Raw genomic sequence first — 13,225 nt, forward strand, 5'->3', positions numbered from 1 at the left:
TGTGGTTCTGCTGCAATCTCATGTGTGAATCTGCTCTAACTCTGCTTTCCCAGACCCCCGAATGGCCAATCTGTAGTGGGGGGGATTGTAGAAGATGCAAGACATATAGGTTTACCGCTCAGCATCCCGGAAAAGACGTGTGAGTGGCGACAGCGGCCATGTTGGCGGATATATTCCGAAGGCTGAAAGAAAGTTTGTATAACCTGACTGTAGGGGGCGACTCGATATTCATTTACTTCTCTGTATGCTTTCAAACTACAACTCCCAGCAAGGGGACAGGCTGAGAATCGCTGCTGCGGAGTTTGCTGGGATTTGTAGTTCTTTGGTGACTTAGAAGCATTATATGAGGATCTTCTAATATATCGTAGAGCTCTGGAGAACTACATGTTCCAGCATTACCCACGCATGTCTGCAGCAGAGACACATTCCAAAATGTCTGAAAAGAGAACCGCAGCAATATAAGGTTGACTTTTTAGAATTTATCATGTATAGAAGTCACAACAGAGGAAGAACTACTAGTCCCAGCATGCTCTCGCACCAAAAGAAGAACTACAAGTCCCAGCATGCTCACACCAGAGGAAGCACTACTAGTCCCAGCATGCTCTCGCACCAGAGGAAGCACTACTAGTCTCAGCATGCTCTCGCACCAGAGGAAGCACTACTAGTCCCAGCATGCTCTCGCACCAGAGGAAGAACTACTAGTCTCAGCATACACTCACACCAGAGGAAGAACTAATAGTCCCAGCATGCTCTCACACCAGAGGAAGAACTAATAGTCCCAGCACGCTCTCACACCCGAGGAAGAACTACTAGTCCCAGCATGCGCTCGCGCCAGAGGTAGAACTACTAGTCCCAGCATACGCTCACACCAGAGGAAGAACTAATAGTCCCAGCATGCTCTCGCTCCAGAGGAAGAACTACTAGTCCCAGCATGCTCTCACACTAGAGGAAGCACTACTAGTCCCAGCACATTCTCACACCCGAGGAAGAACTACTAGTCCCAGCATGCTCTTGCATCATAGGAAGAACTAATAGTCCCAGCATGCTCTCGCTCCAGAGGAAGAACTGCTAGTCCCAGCATGCGCTCGCGCTAGAGGTAGAACTACTAGTCCCAGCATGCTTTCACACCAGAGGAAGAACTACTAGTCCCAGCATGTCCTCACACCAGAGGAAGAACTACTAGTCCCAGCATGCTCTCGCACCAGAGGAAGAACTACTAGTCCCAGCATGCTCTCGCACCAGATGAATAACTACTAGTCCCAGCATGCTCTCGCACCAGATGAAGCACTACTAGTCCCAGCATGCTCTCGCACCAGAGGAAGCACTACTAGTCCCAGCATGTCCTCACACCAGAGGAAGAACTACTAGTCCCAGAATGCTCTCGCACCAGAGGAAGCACTACTAGTCCCAGCATGTCCTCACACCAGAGGAAGCACTACTAGTCCCAGCATGTCCTCACACCAGAGGAAGCACTACTAGTCCCAGCATGCTCTCGCACCAGAGGAAGAACTACTAGTCCCAGCATGTCCTCACACCAGAGGAAGCACTACTAGTCCCAGCATGCTCTCGCACCAGAGGAAGAACTACTAGTCCCAGCATGTCCTCACACCAGAGGAAGCACTACTAGTCCCAGCATGCTCTCGCACCAGAGGAAGAACTACTAGTCCCAGCATGTCCTCATACCAGAGGAAGAACTACTAGTCCCAGCATGTCCTCATACCAGAGGAAGAACTACTAGTCCCAGCAGGAAAATACTAAAACCCTATGTGTCATATTTGTCTATGCCTATGGTAGATTTTTTACAGTGTGCGGGAAATCAGCAATTACGCAGAATTAATGAACATGTTGCTTTTTTATCCGCGATTCGTTTTTTTCGCGGAAAAAAAAAATCGCAACATTTGCACAAGTTTTGCGGATTACATTGAAATGATTGGGAACCATATGTAAGCATTTTTTTCACGTTTTTATAGCAAAAAAACGCGAAAAATACTGAACGTGTGCACATTACCTTACAACTCCCTTCTCTGTGTACCTGAATTGAGAGAGGGAGGGGGATGTTTTGAGTGAGATCATATTAAGGCTAGGTTCTCATTTCGTTTTCGGGTGAGCGCTAACAGACAGCGTTGCATGGCAAAATTAACGCCGTGCAACGTGTCCGTTAGTGCTCCCATTGCCAGCAATGTTAAAGCGCATTGCTAGTGCGTGCCATTTTCGGCACGCGCTAGCGATGTGCCGTTCTTTTGCGCCCGAGGTCCATTCCCCGCTCTCGCAGATTGGGGATCTGCGCTAGCGGGGACGTTTAACGCGACTCCTAAAAAGACATTGCGTTGGCGCAATCCCCTAGCACTTATCGCTAAACGGATTGCCCTAACGCAATGAGAACCTACCTAATATTGTCTACCTTGAGATAGTTTATAAACCCTCCTCTCACACATCCAGTACCCTAGCAACCACAGAATGCAGAGTAAGTGGACATGCTAGCTGGGGCATATCTGTGACGTTGCAGCGTCCTGGATGGCGATCTTGTTGTGTTTGACACGCAGCAGCGATCTGGATCCCGCTGTGACATCGCTGGTCGGAGCTAGAAGTCCAGAACTTTATTTGGTCGCTAGATCGGCGTGTATCGTCGTGTTTGACATCAAAAGCAACAACGCCAGCAACGTTTTACATGGAGCGAGAACGATAAGTGAGTCGCCGTTACGTCACTGGATCGCTCCTGCATCGTTCTGCTGTTACAGTGTTTGACGACGCTGCAGCGATCTAGTTTAGGTCGGATCGTTCTCTATATCGCTGCAGCGTCGCTTAGGGTGTCGGTACCTTACTGAAGTCAAGCTGCAACACCAGGCTCTCCCATCATCACTTTGGTAAGAATTACGAATAACAGTTTTAAGCTCCGTTTTTTTTATTGGAAAAAGTTCATATTAGTGACAGAGTGTTACTTTCCCAGTTTCATTAGGATCTTTTTAGGGATTCAGTCGTTATGCGCCATATTCTGCCATACCTATGCCTAATGTGTTATCACGGCTGGAAAAGGAAAAACGGTTTTGAGCTCCGTTTTTTTTATTGGAATATGTTCATATTAGTACAACAACGTTATCTTCCAAGTTTCATTAAGATCTTTTTAGGGATTCAGTCTTTATGCGCCATATTCTTCCATACCTATGCCTAGTGTGTTATCATGGTTGGAAACGGAAAAACGGTTTGGAGCTCCGTTTTTTTTATTGGAATATGTTCACATTAGTACAACAACATTATCTTCCAAGTTTCATTAGAATCTTTTTAGGGATTCAGTCTTTAGGCATAGGTATGGCAGAAAATGGCGCATAAAGACTGAATCCCTAAAAAGATCTTAATGAAACTTGGAAGATAACGTTGTTGTACTAATGTGAACATATTCCAATAAAAAAAACGGAGCTCAAAACCGTTTTTCCGTTTCCAGCCGTGATAACACATTAGGCATAGGTATGGCAGAAAATGGCGCATAATGTGTTATCACGGCTGGAAACGGAAAAACGGTTTTGAGCTTCGTTTTTTTTATTGGAATATGCTCATATTAGTACAACAACGTTATCTTCCAAGTTTCATGAGGATCTTTTTAGGGATTCAGTCTTTATGCGCCATATTCTTCCATACCTATTGCCTACAGTGTTATCATGGTTGGAAACGGAAAAACGGTTTTGAGCTCCGTTTTTTTTATTGGAATATGTTCATATTAGTACAACAACGTTATCTTCCAAGTTTCATGAGGATCTTTTTAGGGATTCAGTCTTTATGCGCCATAGTCTTCCATACCTATGCCTAGTGTGTTATCACGGTTGGAAACGGAATAACGGTATTGAGCTCCGTTTTTTTTATTGGAATATGTTCATATTAGTACAACAACGTTATTTTCCAAGTTTCATTAAGATCTTTTTAGGGATTCCGTCTTTATGCGCCATATTCTGCCATACCTATGCCTATGGTAGTTTTTTTCTAAAGTTGAATTTTTTGAAACTATTTTTCCTTTCCACTTCACTCTATTTAAAAATAAATTAGCGGAGGTTAAACTTTAATTGCGTTTTCAACAAGGCAAACCCATACATTTCTATATAGTAACTTTACATTTGAAATAAACACTGAATCCCTAAGAAGATCTTGATGAAACTTTGAAAATAAGTTTGTCATTAATATGAACTTTTTCCAGCAAGAAAAACAGAGCTTAAAAATGTAATTCTGTTTTCAACAATGTTAATTCATACATTCCTATATAATAACTTTACATTTCAAATAAACAGTGAATCCCTAAGTAGATCTTTAGCGAAAATTTTTGCCTTAGGCCGACCTCACACTAGCGTGTTTTACGGACGTATGAGAGGTGCAGAAAATACGGATTGCACACGGTACAATGCTTCTCTATGGCCCAGCTCCTATCTGCCGTATTTTACTGATCCGTATTATACGGTCTTCTACGGCCGTAGAAAATCGCAGCATGCTGCATGTGTCACCGTATTGCGCAAAAAATACACCAATGAAAGTCTATGGGGGCCAGAAAAATACGGATTACACACGGACCAGCAGTGTGACTTGCCAGAAATACGCAGCGGTGTTAGAGAGAAAAGCCGGTAATTCAGTGCGGTGTACAGTAAAATCACACTGACAGCTTACAGTAGAATAGGTAGAATAAATGTGTACACATAGAATAGGTATATACTGTGTTATATATATATATATATATATATATACATACACACACACACACACGCACACGATGGTGGCCCGATTCTAACGCATCGGGTATTCTAGAATATGCATGTCCACGTAGTATATTGCCCAGCCACGTACTATATTGCCCAGCCACGTACTATATTGCCCAGCCACGTACTATATTGCCCAGCCACGTACTATATTGCCCAGCCACGTACTATATTGCCCAGCCACGTACTATATTGCCCAGCCACGTACTATATTGCCCAGCCACGTACTATATTGCCCAGCCACGTACTATATTGCCCAGCCACGTACTATATTGCCCAGCCCATGTACTATATTGCCCAGCCCACATAGTATATTGCCCAGCCACGTACTATATTGCCCAGCTACGTAGTATATTGCACAACGACGTACTATACAGCACAGAGCCATGTACAGTAGTATATTGGCCAGTCACGTAGTATATTGCCCAGCTACGTAGTATATTGCCCAGCCAGGTTTGTCACATTTTAAAAAATAAATATATACTCACCTTTCTGAGGGCCCCTTGTAGTCCACGGCAGCTTTGGGTCCCAGCAGTGGTATGAGCGCAGGGCCTGTGATGACGTCGCAGTCACATGACCATGACGTCATAGCAGGTCCTTCTCCCATACCACCTTTGCCACCGGAACCTGCAACGGAAGAAGGCGGCCGGCGCGAGCGACTACGGAGGGTGAGTATAGCAGTTTTTTTTATTATTATTATTTTTAACATTACATGTTTTACTATTGATGCCGCATAGGCAGCGTCAATAGTAAAAAGTTGGGGACACACAGGCTTAATAGCGGCGGTAACGGAGTGCGTTACCCGCGGCATAACGCGGTCCGTTACCGCCAGCATTAACCCTGTGTTAGCGGTGACCGGAGGGGAGTATGCGGGCGACAGGCACTGACTGCGGGGAGTAAGGAGCGGTTATTTTCTCCTGGACTGTGCCCGTCGCTGATTGGTTGCGGCGGCCATGACAGGCAGCTGGCGAGACCAATCAGCGAATGAATAACCGTGACAGAAGGACAGACAGACCGAAGTGACCCTTGGACAAATATATATATATATATATATATATATATATATATATATATATTAATATTTCATCCAGCACGAGATAGCTTTAAAGCCGGTAATTCAGTTAGCGGCTTTTCATTTCTCCTTCCCAAACCCGACATGATATGAGACATGGTTTACATACAGTAAACCATCTCATATCCCTTTTTTTTAGCATATTCCACACTACTAATGTTAGTAGTGTGTATGTGCAAAATTTGGGCGCTCTATTAAATTAAACGGTTAAATCGCGGAAAAAATTGGCGTGGGCTCCCGCGCAATTTTCTCCGCCAGAATGGTAAAGCCAGTGACTGAGGGCAGATATTAATAGCCTGGAGAGTGTCCATGGTTATTGGCCCCCCGTGGCTAAAAACATCTGCCCCCAGCCACCCCAGAAAAGGCACATCTGTAAGATGGTATGGGAGAAGGACCTGCCATGACGTCACAGTCATGTGACCGCAACGTCATCACAGGTCCTGCGCTCATACCAACCCTGGGACCGGAAGCTGACGTGGACTACAAGGGACCCTCAGAAAGGTGAGTATATATTTATTTTTTATTTTTTAAAATGTGACAAACCTAGCTGGGCAATATACTACGTAGCTGGGCAATATACTACGTAGCTGGGCAATATACTACGTAGCTGGGCAATATACTACATGGCTCTGTGCTGTATACTACGTCGCTGTGCAATATACTACGTCACTGGGCAATATGCTACGTGACTGGGCAATATACTACGTCACTGGGCAATATACTACGTCACTGGGCAATATACTATGTGGCTGGGCAACATAGTACGTGGCTGGACAATATACTACGTGGCTGGGCAATATACTACGTGGGCTGTGTAATATACTACATGACTGGGCAATATACTACGTGGCTGGGCAATATACTACGTGACTGGGCAATATACTACGTCACTGGGCAATATACTACGTCACTGGGCAATATGCTATGTGGCTGGGCAACATAGTACGTGGCTGGACAATATACTATGTGGCTGGGCAATATACTACGTGGGCTGTGTAATATACTACATGACTGGGCAATATACTACGTGGCTGGGCAATATACTACGTGGCTGGGCAATATACTACGTCACTGGGCAATATACTACGTCACTGGGCAATATGCTATGTGGCTGGGCAACATAGTACGTGGCTGGACAATATACTACGTGGCTGGGCAATATACTACATGACTGGGCAATATACTACGTGGCTGGGCAATATACTACATGACTGGGCAATATACTATGTGGCTGGGCAATATACTACATGACTGGGCAATATACTACGTGGCTGGGCAATATACTACGTGGCTGGGCAATATACTACGTGGCTGGGCAATATACTACGTGGGCTGTGTAATATACTACATGACTGGGCAATATACTACGTGACTGGGCAATATACTACGTGACTGGGCAATATACTACGTGACTGGGCAATATACTACGTGACTGGGCAATATACTACGTGGACATGCATATTCTAGAATACCCGATGTATTTTCTGGCCCCCATAGCGGCCCTGCGCTTAGTAACCCGATATTTACCCTGGTTACAGGTGAACACATCGCTGGATCGGCGTCACACACGCTGATCCAACGATGACAGTGGGTGATCAGCGACCAAAAAAAGGTCCTGATCATTCCCCAACGACCAACGATCTCCCAGCAGGGGCCTGATCGTTGGTCGCTGTCACACAATAATGAGATCGTTAGCGGGATCGTTGCTAAGTCACAAAAAGTGTGACGTTGCAACGATATCCTTAACGATATCGTTATGTGTGAAGGTACCTTAAGGCAAAAATTTTCGATAAAGATCTACTTAGGGATTCACTGTTTATTTGAAATGTAAAGTTATTATATAGGAATGTATGAATTAACATTGTTGAAAACAGAATTACATTTTTAAGCTCTGTTTTTCTTGCTGGAAAAAGTTCATATTAATGACAAACTTATTTTCAAAGTTTCATCAAGATCTTCTTAGGGATTCAGTGTTTATTTCAAATGTAAAGTTACTATATAGAAATGTATGGGTTTGCCTTGTTGAAAACGCAATTAAAGTTTAACCTCAGCTAATTTATTTTTAAAGGGAACCTGTCACCCCGTTTTTTGAGATTGAGATATAAATACTGTTAAATAGGGCCTGCGCTGTGCGTTACTATAGTGTATGTAGTGTACCCTGATTCCCCATGTATGCCGAGAAATACATTACCAAAGTCGGCGTTTTCGCCTGTCAATCAGGCTGGTCTGGTCAGGTGGGCGTGTTCACAGCGTTCTTTTCTTCCCCAGGTTTCCGTTGGTGGCGTAGTGGTGTGCGCATGTCCAAGGTCCGGATTCCCTGTGCCCACGTGAAGACACAGCGCGCGATCTGCGCTGTCATTCCTTTCATCGGTGCGGGCGGCCATCTTCCTGGGGCCGCGCGTGCGCAGATGTAGTGCTCTGCTGCACGGGGCTTCAGGAAAATGGCCGCGGGATGCCGCGCGTGCGCAGAAGAGATCGCGGCGGCCATTTTCCCAAAGCCGAGATGCAAACTCGGCTTTGGGAAAATGGCCGCCGCGATCTCTTCTGCGCACGCGCGGCATCCCGCGGCCATTTTCCTGAAGCCCCGTGCAGCAGAGCACTACATCTGCGCACGCGCGGCCCCAGGAAGATGGCCGCCCGCACCGATGAAAGGAATGACAGCGCAGATCGCGCGCTGTGTCTTCACGTGGGCACAGGGAATCCGGACCTTGGACATGCGCACACCACTACGCCACCAACGGAAACCTGGGGAAGAAAAGAACGCTGTGAACACGCCCACCTGACCAGACCAGCCTGATTGACAGGCGAAAACGCCGACTTTGGTAATGTATTTCTCGGCATACATGGGGAATCAGGGTACACTACATACACTATAGTAACGCACAGCGCAGGCCCTATTTAACAGTATTTATATCTCAATCTCAAAAAACGGGGTGACAGGTTCCCTTTAAATAGAGTGAAGTGGAAAGGAAAAATAGATTCAAAAAATTCAACTTTAGAAAAAAACTACCATAGGCATAGGTATGGCAGAATATGGCGCATAAAGACTGAATCCCTAAAAAGATCCTAATGAAACTTGGAAGATAACGTTGTTGTACTAATATGAACATATTCCAATAAAAAAAACGGAGCTCAAAACCGTTATTCCGTTTCCAAAAAATGTAACCCCTACATTCATGTATTGCAACTTTATGTCAAATAAATACATATGTAAATAAATTGGTTACTCTGCTTCAAATGGAGTAAAGTGGAAAGGAAAACTAAATTAAGAAATTGAAACGGTAAAAAAAAAATCTAAAATAGGCAGAGGTATAGATGAATACGACTAAAATATGTACCATAGGCATAGGTAAATTTGGCACATAGGGTTTTAGTATGCACCGTCCCAGCATGCTCTCGCACCAGAGGAAGAACTACTAGTCCCAGCATGTCCTCACACCAGAGGAAGCACTACTAGTCCCAGCATGTCCTCACACCAGAGGAAGCACTACTAGTCCCAGCATGCTCTCGCACCAGAGGAAGCACTACTAGTCCCAGCATGTCCTCACACCAGAGGAAGAACTACTAGTCCCAGCATGCTCTCACACCAGAGGAAGCACTACTAGCCCCAGCATGTCCTCACACCAGAGGAAGCACTACTAGTCCCAGCATGCTCTCGCACCAGAGGAGGCACTACTAGCCACAGCATGTCCTCACACCAGAGGAAGCACTACTAGTCCCAGCATGTCCTCACACCAGAGGAAGCACTACTAGTCCCAGCATGTCCTCACACCAGAGGAAGCACTACTAGTCCCAGCATGCTCTCGCACCAGAGGAAGCACTACTAGTCCCAGCATGCTCTCGCACCAGAGGAAGCACTACTAGCCACAGCATGCTGCGCACCCTGCAGCAGCTGTGTGCGACCTATTCCCGGCTGTCCGGAGCCCGCAGCGCCCCTCAGTACGGAGGCCTCCCCCGGCCGTGTGCCCGCAGCGCCCCTCAGCACGGAGGCCTCCCCCGGCCGTGTGCCCGCAGCGCCCCTCAGCACGGAGGCCTCCCCCGGCCGTGTGCCCGCAGCGCCCCTCAGTACGGAGGCCTCCCCCGGCCGTGTGCCCGCAGCGCCCCTCAGTACGGAGGCCTCCCCCGGCCGTGTGCCCGCAGCGCCCCTCAGTACGGAGGCCTCCCCCGGCCGTGTGCCCGCAGCGCCCCTCAGTACGGAGGCCTCCCCCGGCCGTGTGCCCGCAGCGCCCCTCAGTACGGAGGCCTCCCCGGCCGTGTGCCCGCAGCGCCCGCCCTCCTCACCTCCGTGTTCCGCCACACGCCTCCCTTTATCATGATGCGCGGCATGGCTGCGGTGTCCGGGCTCTGTCACTGGAGCGTCCGGGAATCTGTCCGCACCGGGTGGTTGGCAGAGACGCGCTGTGTCCGGGGGAGGAAGCGAGCGGCGCGCAGAATGAGCGGAGAGTGATCCGCACAGCGCCCTCTGCTGCCGGCGGCCGCAACTGTCAGTGCAGGGAGCAGCGGCCCCGATCCAACATGGCGTCTCTCCGCCCTTCTGGAGTCATTTGCTCCTTAGCTTTTGTATTTGCGCCTTATTCTCTCTACCCTTTGCGCCATTTTTTAATCAGATGTCACATTAGTCCATTATTTTTGTGCCTGCTGTACGGGTTCTGGAGGAGTTTTCAGTAGTGAACCTTTTTTAAATATACAAATGTGCAACTTTTTATGAGGTTTCTGAGTTTTGCCGCTAAAATTTGTGGGAGAAAAACAAAGACAAAGAAGGCGATTCACTAAGCTGCTGCAGGTGTCAGAGATCTGCCGGAAACATAGTTAGTCTAAGTTCACATTAGCGTTGCGCCGCTGTTGCGTCGGCGACGCAGCGGCGACGCAGCGGCGACGCGCCCCTATGTTTAACATAGGGGACGCGTGCGTCTTTTTGGTTGCGTTTTTCGCCACGTGCGTTGTTTCCGACGCTGGCGTCGGACGCACGAAAACGCTACAAGTTGCATTTTCTGTGCGTCCGATTTTGGTCAAAAACGACGCACGCGTCGCAAAACGCGCGCGTTTTTGCGCGCGTTTGCGCGCGTTTTTCGATGCGTCGTGCGTTGCGTCGCCGACGCAGGGCGGCGCAACGCTAGTGTGAACGTACCCTTACATAGTTATTAAGGTTGAAGGAAGACTACAAGTCCATCTAGTTCAACCCATAGCCTAACCTAACATGCCCTAACATGTTGATCCAGAGGAAGGCAAAAAAAACCCATGTGGCAAAGAGTAAGCTCCATCTTGGGGAAAAAAATTCCTTCCCGACTCCACATACGGCAATCAGACTTTAATAAGTTGTGTTTTTTGTGCACAACTGAACACTTGCGCTTAAATATTGTGATTTTTGACATTTACACGCCGGTCTGGACGGGTCATTGGCAGGACAGGGCACGGTCATACCACCCATTATGGAAGCCCTAGGCCACAATGGAAATAAAAGATCCCGTAGGGCCATAAGGGCGGGTGCTGGGTCCAACACTGAAGGCTACGAGATTGAGATTTCATGGAAAGTTCCAGAAAACCTCTTTCCCCGCTCGCTTTATTGGAGGGACACAGGAAACCATAGGAGATGCCAAAGCAGTCCTAGAGAATGCCAGAGCAACCAAGATAAAGGGACCGTAAGGTCCCTCAGGCCGTAACCTGGTCAACTGCCTCTCGAAGAACCTTTCTACCCAGACTCAGGTTACCTGACTCAAAGGTGTGAACTTGTAGACAGAGGAACAAGTTACAGTCTTACGAAGCTGCAGGAAAGAAGCTTGATGTCGAATGGTCCCGGAGGTCTTCACCGCCTGGGTGGAGTAAGCTTTAACTTGCGGTGGAGGCACTCTGTCCTTAGCCGTATACACTTCCGGAATGGCAGAACATATCCAGCAAGTGATGGATGCCTTAGAGATGTAGAGACCTCGACAAGATCTTTCAGAAGGTCAGACAGACCCTGAACATCTAAATGAGGCCATCACTGAAATGTCCAACTTGTGTAAACATCACAAATAGATCGGAGAGAGAAGGATAGAAGGAAGGTAGAACCATAGTTACCTTAGGGCATACGTGTCAAACGCTGGCCCGCATGGTGATTATATGTGTCCAGAGATGCCAGCACCACTGCTGGGAATGCAACCTATCAGTAGATCATGAACAGGGAGATCTCCCTGATAAGTTCAAAGAAAGAGCACTGAAAGGCATCAATAGCCAGGATGAGAACCCATGTGTGGAGACATGGGGTGTTAGTGGGTGCTCTCGTCCGCTGGCCTGAGACCCCATGGACCAGGGCTCTTCCCAGTGAACACCTCTCTTTTCCCGCGTGCATAGTACTAGTCAGACAACACAGGGTGAGGGTAAAACAGTGTGGAAATACTATATTGAATTACAAAACAGACAATAACATATAGCAGTCCAAGCAAAATGTCCAAGATGGTGCAAAATTAGTCTCACTCTTCCGATGACTCGCCGGGATTAGCTGCGATTCAAGGGCTTCCAGGGCCGACTACCCTGACTACTGGCACCCCGCTTTTGGTGGGCAGCCATAGAGACAGGGCCGTATTTGCCACTAGGCACTTGAGGGCACGTGCCTAGGGCGGCGGGATGCGGGGGGGCGCCCTTGAGCTAGGTTTTTTTTTTTTTTTTTTTTTTTTTATAAAACTCCGGGGTCAAGTTTCCGCCCCCCACCTCCCTCCCTCCTTCCCGCCCCCCCCCTCCTCCCTCCTTCCCGCCCCCCCTCCCTCCCTCCCTGAAGACGTAATACTCACCTTCCTCCAGCGGTGGCTGCAACTGCGTCTCAGCGCCTGCAGCGCGTCCTGTCTTCAGCGGTCACATGGTACCGATCATTAAGGGTGATGAATATGCGCATATTCATCACCCTTAATTAGCGCTACCATGTGACCTCTGAAGACAGGAAGGAAGACGCTGAGATGCCAGGAAGTTCTGTGCTGCGTGCCGGTGAGAGGTAAGTATGACAGGGAAAAAAAGTGGGGTGCCGTGCACACAGGGGGGAAGGATGGGGAGCCGTGCATACAGGGGAGAAGGATGGGGAGCCGTGCATACAGGGGAGAAGGATGGGGAGCCGTGCATACAGGGGAGAAGGATGGGGAGCCGTGCATACAGGGGAGAAGGATGGGGAGCCGTGCATACAGGGGAGAAGGATGGGGAGCCGTGCATACAGGGGAGAAGGATGGGGAGCCGTGCACACAGGGGAGAAGGATGGGGAGCCGTGCACACAGGGGAGAAGGATGGGGAGCCGTGCACACAGGGGAGAAGGATGGGGAGCCGTGCACACAGGGGAGAAGGATGGGGAGCCGTGCACACAGGGGAGAAAGATGGGGAGCCGTGCACACAGGGGAGAAGGATGGGGAGCCGTGCACACAGGGGAGAAGGATGGGGAGCCGTGCATACAGGGGAGAAG

The 13,225-nt window shown here is 48.2% G+C and overlaps 2 protein-coding genes across 2 annotated transcripts in view; one reads left to right on the plus strand and one right to left on the minus strand.

Moving 5' to 3' along the window:
• Positions 1-10,341, minus strand: part of LOC138638711 (cell division cycle 5-like protein) — a 32,851-nt gene extending 22,510 nt beyond the window's left edge. The window contains exon 1 of the mRNA XM_069728225.1: positions 10,087-10,341. Within this exon, the coding sequence (XP_069584326.1) occupies positions 10,087-10,131 (45 nt within the window). The 5' untranslated portion in view covers positions 10,132-10,341. The remainder of the gene's footprint in view (positions 1-10,086) is intronic.
• Positions 1-13,225, plus strand: part of LOC138638712 (opsin-5-like) — a 295,027-nt gene that overhangs the window by 8,563 nt on the left and 273,239 nt on the right. The window lies entirely within an intron of this gene.

This window comes from Ranitomeya imitator, chromosome 5 (assembly GCF_032444005.1).
Source record: "Ranitomeya imitator isolate aRanImi1 chromosome 5, aRanImi1.pri, whole genome shotgun sequence".
Lineage (NCBI taxonomy): Eukaryota > Metazoa > Chordata > Amphibia > Anura > Dendrobatidae > Ranitomeya > Ranitomeya imitator.